General features: G+C 40.0%; 1 protein-coding gene and 1 long non-coding RNA gene across 4 annotated transcripts in view; one reads left to right on the top strand and one right to left on the bottom strand.

The window, feature by feature from the left end:
• Positions 1 to 20,055, bottom strand: part of ST6GAL2 (ST6 beta-galactoside alpha-2,6-sialyltransferase 2) — an 84,554-nt gene that overhangs the window by 12,975 nt on the left and 51,524 nt on the right. For all 3 annotated transcript variants that reach the window (XM_042931848.1, XM_042931847.1, XM_042931849.1), the window contains exons 4-5: positions 18,207 to 18,308; positions 15,245 to 15,419 (exon numbers count right to left, since the gene is read on the bottom strand). In XM_042931848.1, the coding sequence (XP_042787782.1) occupies positions 15,245 to 15,419; positions 18,207 to 18,308 (277 nt within the window). The remainder of the gene's footprint in view (positions 1 to 15,244; positions 15,420 to 18,206; positions 18,309 to 20,055) is intronic.
• Positions 10,132 to 19,266, top strand: LOC122215911. The gene is made up of 4 exons (XR_006200605.1): positions 10,132 to 10,179; positions 11,146 to 11,311; positions 12,142 to 12,318; positions 18,886 to 19,266. It is a non-coding gene; the product is annotated as an uncharacterized LOC122215911 (long non-coding RNA).

Genomic DNA, 20,055 nt, shown 5'->3' with positions numbered 1-20,055 from the left:
TTTGCCACAAACACAAAGGCAAAAAGAAAAACGAAAAGAAAAAAAAAACAAACAAAAAGAAACAAGTAGGACTACGTCAAACTAAAAACTTCAAAGCAAACCATCAACAAAATGAAAAGATAGCCTACTGAATAGAAAATATTTGCAAATCATATATCTGAAAAAGGGTGAATATCCAAAACATATAAAGAACACAGGCAAAAAAAAAACCCCAAAACAAAACAACAACAACAAAAAACCCAACAATCCATTTAAAAAATGGGTGGAAGACTGAATGGATAGATTTCCAAAGAAAACATAAAGATGACCAACAGGGAAATGAAAAGATGCACAAAATCACTAATTATCAGGGAAATGGAAATCAAAACCACAAGGAGATATTACATCACACCTCTCAGAATGGCTATCATGAAAACAATAAGAAATAACAAGTTTTGGCAAGGATGTGGAGGAAAAGAAACCCTAGTGCAGTGTTGGCGGTATTGTAAATTGGTACAGCCACTGTGGAAAACAGTATGGAGGTTCCTCAGAAAATTAAAAATAGAAATTACCGTATCACTCAGTAATACCACTTCTCAGTATTTATCCAAAGAAAACAAAGCCACCTGGAAAGATATCTGCACCCTTATGTTACTGAAGCACAATGTTCACAATAGCTAAGATACAGAAACAACCTGAGTCCATTGCTGGACTCTGTTTCTCCTAACAAAGAATTCTTGAAGGCATTGATAAGTGAAGTAAGTTAGAAGGTGTTATGCTAAGTGAAGTAAGTTAGACAGAGAAAGACAAATGCCTTATGATATCATTTATATGTGGGATAAAAAAAAGCCCAAGGAACAAAAAAATACCCTTATAGATACAGAAAGCAGATTGGTGGCTGCCAGTGGTGAGGGGTGGGCAAAACAGGTGAAGGGGGTCAAAAGGTACAAACTTCCAGCTATAAAATAAGTATGTCATGGGATATAACATATGGCATTGAGACTATAGTTAACAACACTGTATTGCATATTGGAAAGTTGCTAAGAGAGTCCATCTTAAAAGTTCTCATCACAAGAAAGAAAACTCTGTAAACCACATATGGTGACAGATGTTAATTAAACTTATTGTGGTGATCATTTGGCAACAGACACAAATATCAAATCATCATGCTGTACATCTGAAACTAATATAATATTGTACATCAATTAAGCCTCAATGAAAATTTCCTGCTCCTGACACGAAGCCAGACTTTTAGATAGGCAGATCAATATTTAGACACATTTTAATGTATTTTCCTAAGCCAATCAGATGGGCACGTGGCCAGCTTTTTAAAATCTGTAAATATAATTCAATTAACATTCAGTTTCTTTGGCCAGTTTTTACAAACGAGTCCATACTAGGGATTCATTTAAAGGGGAAAAAAAAAGTGCACATTTTTCTGGGCAATCATGACTCAAGAAGCATTCATTTGCCAAATTACATGTCTTTAAGTACTGTATAATGCAATGTAATTATCAAACCAATTAAAAAGCATTTCAACTGGTCTTAATAAAATGTCACATTATCTGACTCAGCATACTAACAGTAGATACACTTATTTATTTGCTCCAAAGCCAGGATACAAAGCAAAGTACAACCCATGTTCAGAGTACCACAAATTCTAAATCAGTGAGGCTTCCTCTGTAAAATTCTACTTTGAGTGTCTAGCTGTAGTTGATGTGTTTTCAGATCAGGTATAGTGTATTCATGTATTTTAATTGTGATTAAAATTATCTTGCTTTCACCTGAAGTATTCAAAGTAACGTCCAAAATTGTTCAGAATGACAGAATTTTCTCCTTGATGAATGGATCCTTTTAACACATGGCAAAATAAACTATGGATATAAACAACACAATGCAAGTGACAGAAAAAAACGCTGGCTTACATCAATTCCAGTTAACACTTGAACATAATTCATATGTGAGGTAAATTAGGAATTTCTGAACATGACCAACACCACACTGCAAACCAGATTTCTGAATACATGGTCCGAGTGCAAGAAAATCTAAGTGTATGGAATAGGCCAGTCTCATAGGAATCTAGCACCCCTGTCTGGTTTCCCCATAAATTCATCATAAAATAGAAAATTATGAAAATTATACTTAAGATTATTTAAAAAAATTAACGTTTATTTATTCTTGAGAGGGGGGAGGGGGCACACAAGCAGGGAAGGTGCAGAGAGAGAGGATGACACAGAATCCGAAGCAGGTTCCAGCCTCTGAGCTATCAACACAGGGCCCAACATGGGGCTTGAACTCACAAACCATGAGATTATGATCTGAGCTGAAGTTGGATGCTTAACCGACTGAGCCATCCAGGTGCCCCTATGCTTAAGATTATTTGGGAGCAAAAGTGAGTCTTCAAGTAAGACTTCCAGAAAATATTTGTAATTAAAAGGTGGTTTGGAGATCTGAACTTGATGTAGCAAAATAATAGTTTAAGAAGCATCCACCTCATTAGATAAAATCATATAATGCAAGAATGATACCGGAAAGGCCAATTATTAGCTGATTTGTATTTATTTCATGGTAACACACATTCAGAATTCATTATTTACAGGGAAATGCAAAGGTATTCATAATCAATATAATTCTGACATGTTTTACATAATCATAAATATGGATGCTAAGTGGCTTCTTATTTTGTGTTAAACATCTGAGTTTGGATGATGTATTGGAAAATTAGAATCCTCCCCCCTCAAAAGCAATACAACATGGAAAAGAAAGTTATGACTTGTTTTTAAGCCTATTATTCTTGTGCATAGTTAAAGTGCCTGAAATTATAGTGTCTGCATTTATGAATTCCAGAAATATTAGTTATAATACAATCAGTACTGGCTACTGCCTCTTAAAAAGTGGCAGGAGGTGTTGCTGGTTTCTACAATAAAAATACCGTCAGTTGCTCAATTCCGGATTAAAGTAGAGAGTCTTATCTCTGTGCTGCTGGTTGGGATGTGTGCTACCAGGCCTGTCTGCCTGCTGGTACTTAGGCTATGTGCCATGGATGGCGAAGCTATTGCCTCCCGGCCTGGCTGGATGCCCTACTGCATGTAGATGACAAACCAATCCAGACATGCTTTATGACCCCAGGTGAGTTCACTGACCTTGTATAAAAATATCGGTCTTTATGAGAACAAAATGGAAGCCGTGAGACTCCAAGTAAATTATTCCTTATCCTCAGTCAGGCTATGGTACAGTCAAAACGACTTCAAAGTACCAAATAACAAGATAAATCTCTAGTATCCAACTAGTGATGAAAGAGAAATGCTACTCATATGCGCACAAATCACTCCCCAGTGGGTTCAGGGTAAGGAACCTAATAAAATAAAAAAGTTGCTCCAAAGAAACAAGTCTTTATGGATCATCAAAATTACCTTGATCCACATTACTTTCTTTTAATTTAAAAAATGCATGTGCCATCCAAGAGGTATAGGAATCCCTTTACTGCTTCTCTGGAGAAGGGGATGGTACATGTAATACATTTCCAGTGTATCTACTAGTGTGCCTCTTTCTGGGAACTGTAAGGACAAATATGGTCCGATCAGAAATTCAAAGAAAAAGCATTATGTCAACACTTACCAACAGTCACCTACATGACATGTCATACACAGCCTTTGCCTGGCACTAATACCCTTGGGAATTTATCTTAAGGAAATGGTTTACAAGAAAGAAAAGTTTATGTATGCACATACAGAATAAACTATAGTACTATTCATACAGAGATAGTAATGACGCATCAATAAATTGATGATATCAAATACTTTGAAACAACTTAAATACTCAACAGCTAAAGAAAGGCCTAATTTATGATATTCCTATTTGATGGACTGATATGGCCTCTGTAATATCAAAGGGAACAAGTCTATTTTTTATTATGTTTTTATATTTGCCAATATGGTCTTATTTGACTAAGCATAAAGTTTTAGATGGAAACATCACAATAATAGTAAAGAGCAAATATTGGCTATTGTGCTAAGCATATGATGATTCAAACATTATGGTAGTACTGGTATCTTCAGTTTCCAGTTTAAAGAACTGAGGTTTGGAGGTTTAGAGTAACTTGCTCTCAAGATCATATATCTAGTTGACAGGTAGAACCAAAGTTTGATTCTGGTCTCTGCAAAACCCAAGGTCTTAACCACAGCACATGCATATAGTGTGTTATGGGAGGAAGTGGGCATCCTTCTAGATGTGAGAGAAGCTCTATCAGAGGGGAGAGTCTATAAGGAGACAAGAATCAGAACTTCCAATTCATTTTTTCATGCCTTCACTCATTCAGCAAACATTTACCATGCACCTGTTGTGTGGTGCCATACATTGAGGGAAGCCCCTTCATTACAACCACATTAAGAAAACCCAACCCTAGATGTGGTTGCCATTTGGAAGAGCACAGACTAAAACAATCAGATGGCAGTATGCGAGGTGGTGGTGGGGTTACTGGGTGCTTCAAAAAAAATGTTTAAAGGGGCGCCTGGGTGGCTTGGTCGGTTAAGCGTCCGACTTCGGCTCGGGTCATGATCTCACGGTCCGTGAGTTCGAGCCCCGCGTCGGGCTCTGTGCTGGCAGCTCGGAGCCTGGAGCCTGTTTCGGATTCTGTGTCTCCCTCTCTCTCTGCCCCTCCCCTGTTCATGCTCTGTCTCTCTCTGTCTCAAAAATAAATAAAAACATTTAAAAAATTTAAAAAAAAAGTTTAAATATTTAGTTATAATGCTATTTTCCCCTTTGCAAAGGAGACTCTTCAAAAATGTTACAAGGAGCCCTCAACAAATACAAAAAGATCGAGATCCTATTGTGCATATTTTCAATGCCATGAAACTTGAAATCAACCACAAGAAAACATTTGGAAAGGTAACAAATACTTTGAGACTAAAGAACATCCTACTAAAGAATGAATGGGCTAACCAAGAAGTTGAAGAGGAAATTAAAAAGTTCATGGAAGCCAATGAAAGTGGTAACACCATAACCCAAAACCTCTGGGACATAGGAAAGGCAGTCATAAGAGGAAAGTAAATAGAAATCTAAGCCTTCCTAAAGAAGGAAGAAAGATCTCAGATACACAACCTAACCTTACACCTTAAAGAGCTGGAAAAAGAACAGCAAATAAAATTCCAAACCAGCAGAAGACAAGAAACAATAAAGATTAGAGCTGAAATTAATGCTATCGGAACCAAAACAAAAAACAAAAAACAAAACAAAACAAAACAAAAAAACAGTAGAACAGATCACTGAAACCAGAAGCTGTTTCTTCGAAAGAATTAACAAAATTGATAAACCACTAGCCAGATTGATCAAAAAGAAAAAAAAGGACCCAAATAAAGAAAATCAAGAATGAAAGAGGAGAGACCACAACCAACACAGCAGAAATAAAAACAATAATAAGAGAATATTATGAGCAATTGTATGTCAATAAAATGGGCAATCTGGAAGAAATGGACTAATTCCTAGACACATATACACTACCAAAACTGAAACAAGAAGAAATAGAAGATTTGAACAGACCCATAACCAATAAAGATATCGAATAAGTAATCAAAAATCTCCCCCAAAACAAGAGTCCAGGGCCAGATGGCTTTCCAGAGGAATTGTACCAAACATTTAAGGAGAGTTACCACCTCTTCTCTTGAAGCTGTTCCAAAAAATAGAAATGGAAGGAAAAATTCCAAACCCTTTCTATGAAGCCAGCATTACCTTGATTCCAAAACCAGACAGAGACCCCACTAAAAAGGAGAACTATAGACCAATTTCCCTGATAAACATGGATGCAAAAATCCTCAACAAGATATTAACCAACTGGCTCCAGCAATACATTAAAAAAAATATTCACCATGACCAAGTGGGATTTATACCTGGGATGCAGGGCTGCTTCAATATCCAGAAAACAATCAATGTGATTCATCACATCAATAAGGAAAGGACAAGAACCATATGATCCTCTCAATAGATGCAGAGAAAGCATTTAACAAAATACAGCATCCTTTCTTGATAAAAACCCTCAAGAAAGTCAGGATAAAAGGATCATACCTCAAGATCATAAAAGCCATATATGAAAGACCCAACACTAATATCATCCTCAGTGGGGAAAAACTGAGAGCTTTCCCCCTAAGGTCAGGAATAAGGCAGGGATGTCCACTCTCGCCACTGTTATTCAACATAGTACTGGAAGTCTTAGCCTCTGCAATCAGACAAAGAAATAAAAGGCATCCAAATTGGCCAGGAGGAGGTCAAACTTTCACTCTTCGCAGATGACATGATACTCTATATGGAAAACCCAAAAGATTCCACCAAAAAACAGCTAGAACTGATTCATGAATTCAGCAGAGTCACAGGATGTAAAATCAATGCACAGAAATCAGTTGCATTCCTATACACCAACAATGAAGCAACAGAAAGAGAAATCAAGGAATCGATCCCATTTACAATTGCACCAAAATCCATAAAATACCTAGGAATAAATCTAACTAAAGAGGTGAAAAATCTATACGCTGAAAACTATAGAAAGCTTATGAAAGAAATTGAAGAATACACAAAAAATGGAAAAAGATTCCATGCTCCTGGATAGGAAGAACAAATATTGTTAAAATGTCGATACTACCCAAAGCAATCTACATATTCAATGCAATCCCTATCAAAATAACACCAGCATTCTTCACAGAGCTAGAACAAATAATCCTAAAATTTGTATGGAGCCAGAAAAGACCCCGAATAGCCAAAGCAATTTTGAAAAAGAAAACCAAAGCAGGAGGCATCACAATCCCAGACTTCAAGCTATACTACAAAGCTCTGATCATCAAGACTGATCATCAAGACAGTATGGTACTGGCACAAGAACAGACACTCAGATCAATGGAACAGAATAGCGAACCCAGAAATGGACCCACAAACTTATGGCCAACTAATCTTTGACAAAGCAGGAAAGAATATCCAATGGAATAAAGACAGTCTCTTCAGCAAGTGGTGCTGGGAAAACTGGACAGTGACATTCAGAAGAATGAACCTGGACCATTTTCTTACACCATACACAAAAATAAACTCAAAATGGATGAAAGACCTAAACATAAGACAGAAAGTCATCAAATTCCTGAGGAGAAAGCAAGCAAAAATCTCCTTGATCTTGGCTGCAGCAGCTTCTTACTCAACATGTCTCCGGAGGCAAAGGAAACAGAAGCAAAAATGAACTACTGGGACCTCATCAAAATAAAAAGCTTATGCACAGCGAAGGAAACAATCAGCAAAACTAAAAGGCAGCCGACAGAATGGGAGAAGATATTTGCAAATGACATATCAGATAAAGGGTTAGTATCCAAAATCTATAAAGAACTTATCAAACTCAACACCCAAAAAACAAATCATCCAGTGAAGAAATGGGCAAAAGACATGAATAGACACTTATCCAAGGAAGACATCCAGACGGCCAACTGACACATGAAAGAATGCTCAACAGCACTCATCATCAGGGAAATACAAATCAAAACCACAATGAGATACCACCTTACACCTGTCAGAATGGCTAACATTAACAACTCAGGCAACAACAGGTGTTGGCGAGGATGCGGAGAAAGAGGATCTCTTTTGCATTGTTGGTGGCAATGCAAGCTGGTGCAGCCACTCTGGAAAACGGTGTGGAGGTTCCTCAAAAAACTAAAAATAGAACTACCCTATGACCCAGCAACTGCACTACTAGGCATTTATCCAAGGGATACAGGTGTGCTGTTTCGAAGGGACACATGCACCCCCATGTTTATAGCAGCACTATCAACAATAGCCAAAGTATGGAAAGAGCCCAAATGTCCATCGATAGATGAATGGATAAAGAAGATGTGGTATATATGTATATATGTATACACACACACACACACACACACACACACACACACACACACATATACACACAATGGAATATTACTTGGCAATCAAAAAGAACGAAATCTTGCCCTTTGCAACTATGTGGATGGAACTGGAGGGTATTACGCTAAGCGAAGTTAATCAGTCAGAAAAAGACAAATATCATATGACTTCACTCATATGAGGACTTTAAGAGACAAAACAGATGAACATAAGGGAAGGGAAGCAAAAATAATATAAAAACAGGGAAGGGGACAAAACATAAGAGATTCTTAAATATGGAGAACAAACAGAGGGTTACCGGAGGGGTTGTGGGAGGGGAGATGGGCTAAATGGGTAAGGGGCATTAAGGAATCTACTCCTGAAACCACCATTGCACTATATGCTAACTAATTTGGATGTAAGTTAAAAAAATAATTAAAAAAAAAAAAAGAAACCAAGAAGTTAAAAAAAAATAATGAAATAGACATTATTCTTATTCTTGAAAAATCTTATTTTTATTATTTATTATTTGAAGTTAATTTTTAGAAATATTCTCCTGACTTTTTCTGAATGTACTTATTTACTTTATTAATACAACTAGCTATTCTAATAACAATTAAACCATGTTTTAGTTATTTAAACTAAAAAAAAAAATGTTACAAAGAAAAATCTTATAAAGCAACAGAATCAGTCTCTCCCTTAAGGTTTGGTCAAAGCTTTGGACCAGTATCTATGTTGGGATAAATAATCTCTAAATCTCCTTCGACTTACATATGTTAATAATGAGCTCTCTTAAAAAGTCAGGTTTTCATTAATTTTCACATAATGACCTTGTTAACAAAAGTCAGAATATATTCACACAGTTATATTACAATATTTTGAAAGATAGGGGCACCTGGATGGCTCAGTCGGTTGAGCGTCTGGCTTCAGCTCAGGTCATGACCTCATGGTTTGTGAGTTCTAGCCCCACATCGGGCTCTGTGCTGACAGCTCAGAGCCTGGAGCCTGTTTCGGATTCTGTGTCTCCCTCTCTCTCTGCCCTTCCCCCGCTTGCACTCTGTCTCTCTCTCTCTCTCTCTCAAAAATAAATAAAAAATTAAAAAAAAATTTAAAAATATTTTGAGAGACAATTATCACTAATCAACATACAACTTTGAATTAGGTTTCATGTTTAATTGCAGTGAATATTCATCTCTTTAGGAGTGATTCTTCAAAATATTTTGTTTGGTAGAGTAGTTTGGTAATAACATGGGTTCGATTGTTTTAAAAAAAAGGGGGAAAACATAGTTCAAAAATGTTCATTTAGAAATCTGAGAGGACCACCTTCAGTACACATTATAGATATTAAATCTTTAATAAGTATCTTAGTAATATTAAAGCTTGTAATGAAAGTATAGTTTAATTCACTTGATATTAGTATGCATTTACATTTTGTCAATATTATAAAAATTGTTCACATATGTTCTTTAAGTCAGTTTTATTACAAAGAAAGCAAACTGAAGTTATTAGCTTTGGTAAGTCCTTTATGTATGTGAATTAGAAACTTCTGGAATGTTTTGGGGGCGCCTGGGTGGCTCAGTTGGTTAAGCGTCCAACCTTGGCTCAGGTAGTGATGTCATGTTTCATGGGTTCGAGCCCTGATTCAGGCCCTGTGCTGACAGTTCAGACCTGTGTCTCCTTCTCCACCCCTCCCCTGCTCGTGCTCCGTCTCTCAAAAATAAATAAATATAAAAAAAAAATTAAAGAGAAACTTCTGGAATGTTTTTCCAGTGAAGAGGCTCTCAGAGTTTGTTTTCTTCAATGGTAGGTCAATGTGTTCCTTAAATCCTACAACTCCCTGCTCTTTCTTTATAATCAGAAAAGGCAGTTCCTATTACTGTAAACAGAACAAGAAGAATTTATTCAGATGCAAGTTAAATATTTGTGCCTGAATCTGATGTTACTAGGACATCTTGCCCAAAAGGAAACTTCTCCATAGGAGCTGATAATACACAGATCCCACAGAACCCAGGAAAAAGTACAGTGCCTATTTGGGTATTGTGATCAGAGTTGACATTGATGCAGCAATATTTCCAACCCTGTTCTAAGGAACATTCAGAATGGTGCAGTGGACAGAAGTTACTTCTAGACCCTTCTTCCCTTCAACATGGTAGTTTTCCCCTTATCTGTAGGTTCAGTTACCCACGGTCACCTGCAGTCAGAAAGCAGATGATTCTCCTTCTGATAGGTCATCAGAAGCTCAGTGGTGGCCAAATGCCACATCCCAATGCGCATGTCATTCACCTTATGTCATCTCATCAAATGGGCATTTTATCTCCTCACACCATCAGAAGAAGGGTAAGCACATTGCAATAGCAGTTTGAGAGAAAGACTGTATTCATATAACTTTTATCATAATATATTGTTATAACCCAGAAGAACACTCATATACCTACCACAGCTCCTATCTACCAGGCAAGCCCACATGATTTGTGTGCCATCAAGGAGACTGCTGGTGCAGGACTAGGGGTTGCTAATGAAGGTACAAATGCTTCTGGAATGGGAGATGTTGGCTGAACTATCTGCCTGAATATTACTGAGGGCGGTTTCCTGAAATCAATGAGAGTTGGGACGTTGCTTATTGGTGCCCGAACTTATACCTGACTAATCAGTACATCCGAGAATCTGGGTCCCAAGATGATAAACCAACCAACCAAACGAACAAAAATCTACTTTTAAGAAGGACATTGACAGGTAGCTGTTACGTATATCATTTCACAAGTTTTCAAGGCATGAAAGAAGTCCATCAGTAATGATAAGAGTAAATTTTTTAGCTATGTCTTCAAAGAAACAAAGGAATAATGTATTATTGGTAGGATCCTGTGTTCTCCTGCTGAGCTAAATGCTTATCACCTTGATGGCATGTCTATCAATACAGGACCCACAGACTTGATAGCTGAATTTCCTTCTAACTTCAGGATTCTAAAATGCCAGAAGGATGGTTCTCAAAGTACAGAACAAGGACCACAGCAGAAGCATCACTTAAAAACCTGTTAGAAATGCAAATTCTTGCCCCTTCCACCTTCCCAGAAACTCTAGGGGTGGGCCCACTTGTCTGTGTTTTAGAAAGGTATGGTAGCCAGCCTCCAGCATGGCCCCCAATGATCCCTACCTGGTATCCCCATCTTTGGGTAGTTCCATCCCACAACAATGGGACTGACTTGTGTAACAAATAGAATGTAGCCAAGGGGATAGATAGTTTATGACACCATAAAAAGTACTGAGACCTCCTTCTTGCTCTCTCCCTTGGATTGCCTGCTATAGGGAAGCCGGCTGCCATGTTGTGAGAGCATTCAAGTAGACCTATAGAGAGGTGTGGTAAGGAACTGAGGCCTCCAGTCAACAGCCATCTTGTGAGTGAACCATCCAGAAAACAGATCAGCCAAGCCAAGTCCAGACAGCTCAATGCAATCTCATGAAAGATACCAAGGTGAGCCGGCCAGCCAATCTGCTCCTACAATACTGACCACAGAAACTGTACAAGATAACAAATGCTTATTGTTCTGTCCAGTAGCTAAGTTTTGGGGTAATTTGCCTCACATCATTAGATATCTAATACATAAGCCCTCTCTGGGTGATTCTGACACATGTTAAACTTGAGAACTTCTCAAGTTCTAAGCTAAAACATTCATTCTCCAAATAATTACTTCTTGTACCTCCTATGCGCTAGGCTAAGAGCAGGAACACAATGGGAAAAGCACACACTTCCCAGCCCTTGATGCATCCTGCTCTCTTCCTTCATTGCCCAGTTTGTAATTTTATTTTATTTAGGGAAGGCACACCTATGTAATGTCTGTCACTCGGTGCACCATGAGTTCTTTGCCTGGTTTCCTCACCACTGGGCTGAGCCTGGGCTCAGCATCATGCTTGGCACATAGAGGGGCTTAATTAATACCTACTTATTGGATGACTTTCCCCTTCCATTTTCTCCACCTTCCTCCTGTATGATGAATTCAGGCACCAGGAACAAGTCTCCTAATACCACCAATGACATGACATTTAAAGGGTTCAAGGTGTGTTCCCCTGGGAATCTAACTACCATTTATTTCCATAGAAAGACATGTCTTTTGTGTTCAAAACAGTCAACTTTTAGAGTCCCTCTATTTCACACGTGCAGATTCATAAACACGTATAAGGAAAACGTATGCAGCGGGTTTAGAAACATCAGTAATTAAATGTGACACCATTTTCCTTTCCAGAAGAGCACATCCATAAAGCAAAGGGCCTCATCTTGCTTCACCTGCAATATGTTCCCCACAGGTGGAGCCCTGCGCTAATGAGGAAAACCAGGGCGTCAGAATATTGCTCTCCTCTGATAGAAAGCATCCTGCTGACCGCTGTACCTAGGCAGAGCCCAGCGCTGTGCACACAGAAACATCCTGATCTCACCGACCAGGTCTGCAATGGGTTCTTTTTGTCCAGTAATGAACATGAGAGGTTAGTGTCTGGACATGATGAGGTGGTGAGACAAGAAGTCAATAGTTTTTTTTTTTTTTTTTTTTTCTACGTGACCTTAGAACACGTATTTGGAGAACACTTCTCAATAACAGAAAATAACTCATTGATTTTTAATCTCGCGGTCCGTGAGTTCGAGCCCCGCGTCAGGCTCTGGGCTGATGGCTCGGAGCCTGGAGCCTGTTTCTGATTCTGTGTCTCCCTCTCTCTCTGCCCCTCCCCCGTTCATGCTCTGTCTCTCTCTGTCCCAAAAATAAATAAAAAAAAAAAAAAAAAAAAAAAAAAAAAAAAAAAAAAAAAACGTTGAAAAAAAAGAAAATAACTCATTGATTTTTAGAAATTCTTATGGCCGACAGATTGAGATGTGAGCGACATCATTCTGCTAATATTTAGGAACATCAGATAAGTTATAAGACAGACTCTGGCTCTCAGCATATTTCTGAGCAGGATCAAAGAGGAGGCAGACAGATAGCAAAATCAGCAGAGTATTCAGAGAGCGACTGGGGCTCTGCTGGGCACAGCCCACCCAGACTGCATCTCCCGTCCATCCTTAGTGAGAGCTCACTCTTAAATCTGGCCAGGGAAGGCAGGCCATGTCTTCTGTGACATCTGTATCCCCAGTCACAGAGCACAGCCCGCCCACTGGGAACTTAAGGCTTCCTTATCTGCTTGCTCTTTTTTCATTCTTCTGTGATTAGCAAAACTTAACAGCACTGTCCTATGCAACTTTGTGTGATGATGGAGATGTTCTCCTGCACTGTCAAGACAGTGGCCGGCAGTGCACGTGGATACTAAGAACCTGAAATAAGGCAAGTGCAAGAGGAACTGAAGCTTTTCTCTCCTTTAATCCTAATTAATTTAAATTTGCATGGCCACATGTGGCTAATAGTTGTCACTCTGGGCAGGACAGTGGTAGAAAACAGGAACCATTGCCCATCGGCACACCAACTCATCTTTAGAAAGATTTTATGAGTCTCATTTCTCATATGAGCATATTTAAGGCTCACGGGGGTAAGTGACATGCCCATGATCAAAAAGCTGGTAAAGGGCAGAGAAGAATTTACACTTAACCTGCCAGACCCAGCCTCCACTCCTGCAATGACGTCAAACTGCATTCCTCCATATTCGTGTAAAAGCAGCCTCTAAGGCAAGTATCAGCCTCTGAAAACTCCAAATTCTCAGTAAATAGCTATGAAAGGAAGCTGGCCATGTGTGGCAGGATTCCTTCCAACAAAAACACATGGGAAAATATTTCTCTCCAGCTATGACTATGTGAGTCTTTCAACTGCACATTGCTGTAAGTATATCTGACAGCCCCCACTGTGCTCTAAAACTTCTGCTCCAAGCAAGTAGAAGCCCCATGAATTCGTGAGAAGGCAACAATATGAAAATGATTTTATTAAACTTCCGCCACATCCCGTTACGCTGTCTAAGCATTATGCTCTCCTACTTACCCTTTGCTGACAAACTGGATTATACTTTCTTTCCTAAAGCAACAGGATCCCACGAAACTGTGCAAAAGATAAAGACACTACGATTTCAAAAAACTGATTTGGACACAGAGTGTCAAAGGTATGACTTTAAAAGGGGGTTAGCTATACTTAAGGCAGCTAATCTACAGAGTCATATCGTAAATTCTGTCTTGAACTCTAGGTAAAATAGTTCACATTATTGCAATACCAGAAACTCACTCCAAAATCCACAGGCCTCCATTCAGATACTTGTGTGTCCCGTATCCATAACGAAAACAGTGCTATCTCTCCTTTATTCAGAGGGACCCAATCTGCAGCCCAAATTAAGACGCAGGGTGGCTAATTCCTTGAAATTAGGCGGGGAGAACATCACAGTTTTTTGTGGACACAACTAACATCCTTTGGTTCCACTACAGCTTTCATATTGCCAAGGGGATCGAGGATATTCCTTAATATTACCCTACTCGGGTAAAATCAAAGAGATAATGGGATGATTAGCTGAATCATGGGTAAAGAGGTAGAGTAAAACCACAAATTTTGGAGGATCAAAGCCTGGCTGCAATATATATATATATATATATATAAAATAAGCTAAGTGTGATGATCCTGTTATATGAAAAAAATTCATTTTTTAGATTAGAGCTAGTGGACTCTGGCAGCAAGAGCTGTACAAGGTCTTAGAATTAGTCTCAACAAAGCCTGCACTTGCTATCTTGCAGCACATGACACTATCCTACGGTCACAAATTCAGCTCCTCAATCTGGTATCACGTAAACAATGTGAATGGGTGAGTGGCTAGTGGATCACAGATGACCCAGGTGGGGTCTGTGTGTCTTCCCCCTTGAATCCAGTGGGGCCTTGACTACTCTGACCCGCAGAAGAGTGCAAGTGACATTGTGCAGGTCTCTAGGCCTCAACCTTAAGAAACAGGCAGCTTCTATTTCCTGCCTTTTGGCACACTTGCCAGGGGCCATGAGCTCCCATGTAAGAAGCCCGAGTACCCTGAGACCACCATGCAAGAGACCACGTGCAGGCACAAAGTCAATAGTCCTGGCTGAGCCCGCCCTCCCAGCCATCCGCGCCACAGGGGCCAACTACGGGAGTGTAGCCATCCCATGAAGCAGGTGAATACCATGAAGTGATTCCCACTGAAGCCTGTGGAACAGAAGAATAACCCAGCCAAGCCTGTCCTGACACACAAAACCGACAGAAAATAAGTTTTTGCTGTACACCTTGCAATTCTGGGGGCAGTTATCACGTACCAATAGAAAACTGGAAAAAACAGAGTGTTTCTACTATCTTCAGCTTATCTATGCTTCCTCTAAAACCAACTTTTAATTGTTCTGATTAAATAACATAACTGTACATTTGCTAAATACTAAGCCTAACCCTAACCCTGAGTGCCTGCCTGATTATCCATTTTTATATATACCTACCAATGAAGCCAGAAGATGGTGGGTTGGGCTGAATCTTCTCCTTGGTGTTCTCCTGAATAATGTCCCAAAGCTGCCATATAAATTTAGGATGAAGAATGTAAAATGGCTGATTTGGGTTTCTCTGCCGGTGCTGAACATATGGAGTGAACAGGTTGTAATCTGGTTTCTTGTACCACTAAGAAAAAAAAAAAATCAACACAATCAAGTACAGAGAACCACACTGTGAAAAGGAAACAGGTCAGCACGGGGGTGGGGTTGGAGACTATTTAGAGGCTAAGGGCCGGGGAGAAGGAGGTGAAGTACAGGCACTGCCTCATGGATGAGGGAACCAGAACAAAAAGAGATAGGGTCCCAGCCCTGAGGGACAAGGATTTGTTCTTTAGTGAAATATGGAAGATGAGCTAGGGCAGGGGCCCCAGACTTCTCTGTAAAGGGCCAGGTAGTAAACCCTTGAGGCTTTGTGGGCCAGACAGTCTCTTTTGCAACTAGTCGATGCTTCTATTGTACTGAGAAAGTCACAGAAGATACATCATGAATGAGGATGGCTGTGTTCCAATACAACTTTATTTACAAAATGGGGCCAGATTTGGTCCACGGCTATAATGTGCTGACCCTGGGGCTTCAATCAGTGTATTTCAAAACATATTTTTCATATGTAATACACAGTGACAGAAAGCATATCAGTTATTGCCTAGGTCTGGGGCAGTGCTGGGAAGACCGATAGGTAGGGCACAAGGAACTCTTGGGAGTGCTGAAAATATTCCATTTCTTACCTGCGGTGGTGGATACATGACTATATATATTTGCTAATACTCATCAACATGTACCCTTCCACTGACTGTACATGTTACTGTATGAAAAAATGTACAATAAGGTTGATTTACTTAAAAAAATTTTTTTAATGTTTATTTTTGAAGGAGAGAGACAGAACGTGAGCGGGAGAGGGGCAGAGAGAGAGGGAGACACAGAATCCAAAACAGGCTCCAGGCTCAGAGCCAGACATGGGGCTCTGAGGGAGGAGGGCACAGAGCCAGACATGGGGCTCGAACTCACAATCTGTGAGATCATGACCTGAGTGAAGTTAGTCGCCCAACCAACTGAGCCACCCAGGCGCCCCTAGGTTTACTTTTAAATGTCTTCAGAACATCTGAGGTGCCACCATGAAAAAATGGGATTTGGAGGTATGTGGGGGAGAGACTTAGTTCATAAGGCTCTGAGGGCCCTGTTATCTCTTCAAACAGACACCTTCGGGAAACAGTAGATACGCACTGAGATCCCAAGTAATATTCCATGGTTGAATGGGTTCTGTGGCTTTAACAATTTTGAAAAGGACTGGGGCCAATCATCTTTTGTAAACTTTGCCCCCAAGCCAAGAGGCAGCAGAAGGGAAGCAAGAGGGGTATGGGCCTCAGTTTCTTCACCCCTCCTCCTGCTCCCCAGAACACAGGCCACCCAGAAAGCAGCCTGGTTGCCTGGGTTTCAGCACTGTTGCTGTCCCCTCCATCGGGTTGGACAGCTCTGTGCCCTGGGCTTGGATGCTTCCCAAGGAGGAAGAAACAAGGTCCAATAGCTAGAGCTCTCAGTCTGTCCACAGATAGTGAGAAAGCTGTCAGAACTTAAAACCAGAGAACTTCAGACCGGAAAGGAAGCTGAAGAGTTCCAACATGCATTTCGTGCCAGATTCTCAGTAGACGGTACCTGTGAAAATCAGCCAGAGAGCTTTCTCAGAAACTACACACTGGGGCTGTAAGTGGTATGTCAGGAAATGGGGCTCTGACAGATACATTTGAAAAAATACTCTCCAGGTGATTCTGGTTTGCGCTCCTGGTTAAGAACCAGTTAGGATTAAAAGAGAGAGGGAAGCAAACCATAAAAGACTCAAATGTAGAGAACAAACTGAGGGTTGCCAGAGGGGTGATGGTGCGGGGAGGGGCTAAGTGGGTGAGGGGCATTAAGGAGGGCACTTGTTGGGTCTTTTACTCCTGAAATCATTACTACACTATATGTTAACTAACTTGGATTTAAGTACAATTAAAAAAAATTTTTTTAAAAAGAACCAGTTAGGAATCATGCTAGTTAAATGTCCAGCCTTGGTCTCAAGATGAACAGTGACACAACAGCCCCAGAAGGACCCATCTGACCTTGGGCCGCTGCTCTCTTGGGAAGTCCTCTTGGTAAAGCCAAGGCCTGTTCCCTCATTTCCATCATCTTAAGAAGGATGCATTCTTTTGGGTCATGACAGAACAAGTTGAAAGACGCTCAGTGGCACAGCAGACATTATCTTTCATGAGGCTAAAACTATCACACTTCTTTCCCAGCCTTCCTTAAAAGACAAGTGCATCGGCTTTTCATCCAAGTTCTCACCAGAAGTAACTAGCTGCTTGTTTAGATAGGCAATGATTTGCCAGAATGCCATGAATGTAACTTGCTTATATTTTGATGGCTAGCAGTAATCTTGTTTACACTATATCACATAAGGTAAGAAAGGTTTAGAGGAAAAAGCCAGAGTTGCACACTCAAGAAAAGTCTGTAACAGGTTCCACTTAAAGGGCAGTGAGCTGTTGATTCACAAAGTTTAGATTCTCTTATCAAGCACTTTGAATTTATTTCAGAAGGTCTCGTAACTACGTGGAAAGTGATGTAACCCTATCACAATGGAAAACTCTGAGTTTACTTGGCTCAACTTCCAGTGTAACTAGGAATTTCTGAACATTTAGGGCACTGTGATTTGTTTTTGTTTTTAAATCTTCCAGAGCAAAAGCCCTTTTTTCATTAGATAGGTCACGTTCACCAAGTACGCTACCGGAACTGGGTATCAAAATGGTATGAACGCCCATGTATTTCAGTAGTGCCCATGATTGGTTTCATTCTGTGAAAGCTTAATCCTTGACTTGCTCCCATTATTAATCAGTCAAAGGCACTGTCTGATCAGTAGGGTAAGGGCACCAAAGGGAACACTTACCAGGTTAAGATTTGCAGAGTAAGGAGCAGGGTCCCAGGCCACCAAAATGACGTTTTTATACAATGAACTGTCAATGAAGTGATGATTGGGGTTGGTCAGAATCTGCAAATACATACAGAAATCATTTCAAAGCGAGTGGCTCTTCAAAATTATATTTTTAAAAAGAGGAAAGTTTAAAAAAATGAATCAGAGCAAGAAAAACAAAGTTACTCAGACTTTACTATTTTCCTCTGGGGGAGTGAGAGAGGCAGGCATTGCACGCTAATGAACCTGAAGAAATGTCTGGGGAAACTAGGGTTAAAAATAAAATTTAGGAGGGGTGCGTGGGTGGCTCTGTCAGTTACCCGTCTTGACTTCAGCTCAGGGCATGATCTCATGGTTCATGAGTTCCAGTCCCCAGTCAGGCTCTGTGTTCACAGCCCAAAGCCTGGAGTCTCCCTGGGATTCTGTGTCTCCCTCTGTCTCTCTGCCCCTCCCCCATTCTTGTTCTGTCTCTCTCTCTCTCTCAAATATAAATAAACATTAAAAAAATTTAAAAAACAAAATAAAATAAAATTTACGAGTTCTTACATTTTCATCAGCATTATACCCATAGCCAGTGGTATTGAATCAGCTCCTGAAAGATGTGATGCCTTAGCTAATTTGCCACCCCCGAGCTCCTCTCTAATTGCCTTCACAGACAACTGGAGAAGGAGGCACAGATATGAATGACCCACGTTATTAAGGCGCCTTCAGAGTGCCAGCCTCAGGACAAATGGAACAGGGACAGCCAGCAGACTGGTGACAGCCCACATGTGACTTCCTCCCTCTGTGGTCCTAGAGGAGTCCTTCGATCTCACCTGCCAATCGTCTTTTTTAAACTACAGCTTTGGAGGAGAAAAAAAAAATTGGTTTTCCTCAGTGTTGAGGTGCAACTTTTCACAGTTTTTAAGATGCACTCTCTTTCTTCATACAGATTTCTCAAGTCAGGACATATTTTACAGGTGGCATGTATTTTAATTTGTGGGGATGATTAGCTAAAAAGCTGGAAGTGTTAATAAATGAATGGCGACTCTTACAATCCATGCTGTCTATGAAGCAAGGAAACATGGCGATTGTTTTTTCCCTTGCTGCAGGCTGCCTGGCTCAGGGTCCCAGGCAGAAAGCTAATCTTTTCTTCTGCAAGCAACTTGTCATAAATCATCCATCACCTCATGTTCTTTCTATATAGTTTGAAACTCTAGAAACTGCCATGGTTTTGAGAATAATTTTGCTTTGAATTTGGAAAACATTTGTATGAAGAACACCAAAAAGAGAAATACTTCCATTTTCAACAATTTCATTTTTAAAATTTTCAGATAATGGACTAAAGTTTCCAAGCCACCCTACTGACCCTTGGATTTTGTAGCCTTTGCTTTTTCTCCCCTTCATCCCTTACCTTTCACACCACCATGATTTTTTTCTAAATTTAACTGTCCTTTGCTCCATCTGTAATATACAACACACTAAGACTATGATTATATATATATATACACATACATATGCAAATATGGATATCCATACATGTTTCTTTTTTTTTTTTTCAACGTTTTATTTTATTTTTGAGATGGAGAGAGACACAGCATGAATGGGGGAGGGGCAGAGAGAGAGGGAACACAGAATCGGAAGCAGGCTCCAGGCTCTGAGCCATCAGCCCAGAGCCCAACGCGGGGCTCGAACTCGCGGACCGCGAGATAGTGACCTGAGCCGAAGTCGGACGCTCAACCGACTGAGCCACCCAGGCGCCCCAATACATGTTTCTATATCTTCTCTGATTTTTCCTTTTAATCTTATTTACTCATTTCTTCCTAGTCATGTCACACATAAATGC

This window comes from Panthera leo, chromosome A3 (genome assembly GCF_018350215.1).
Source record: "Panthera leo isolate Ple1 chromosome A3, P.leo_Ple1_pat1.1, whole genome shotgun sequence".
NCBI lineage: Eukaryota > Metazoa > Chordata > Mammalia > Carnivora > Felidae > Panthera > Panthera leo.
The sequence above is the reverse complement of the archived record's forward strand: the minus strand, read 5'-3'. Positions and strand labels throughout refer to the sequence as shown.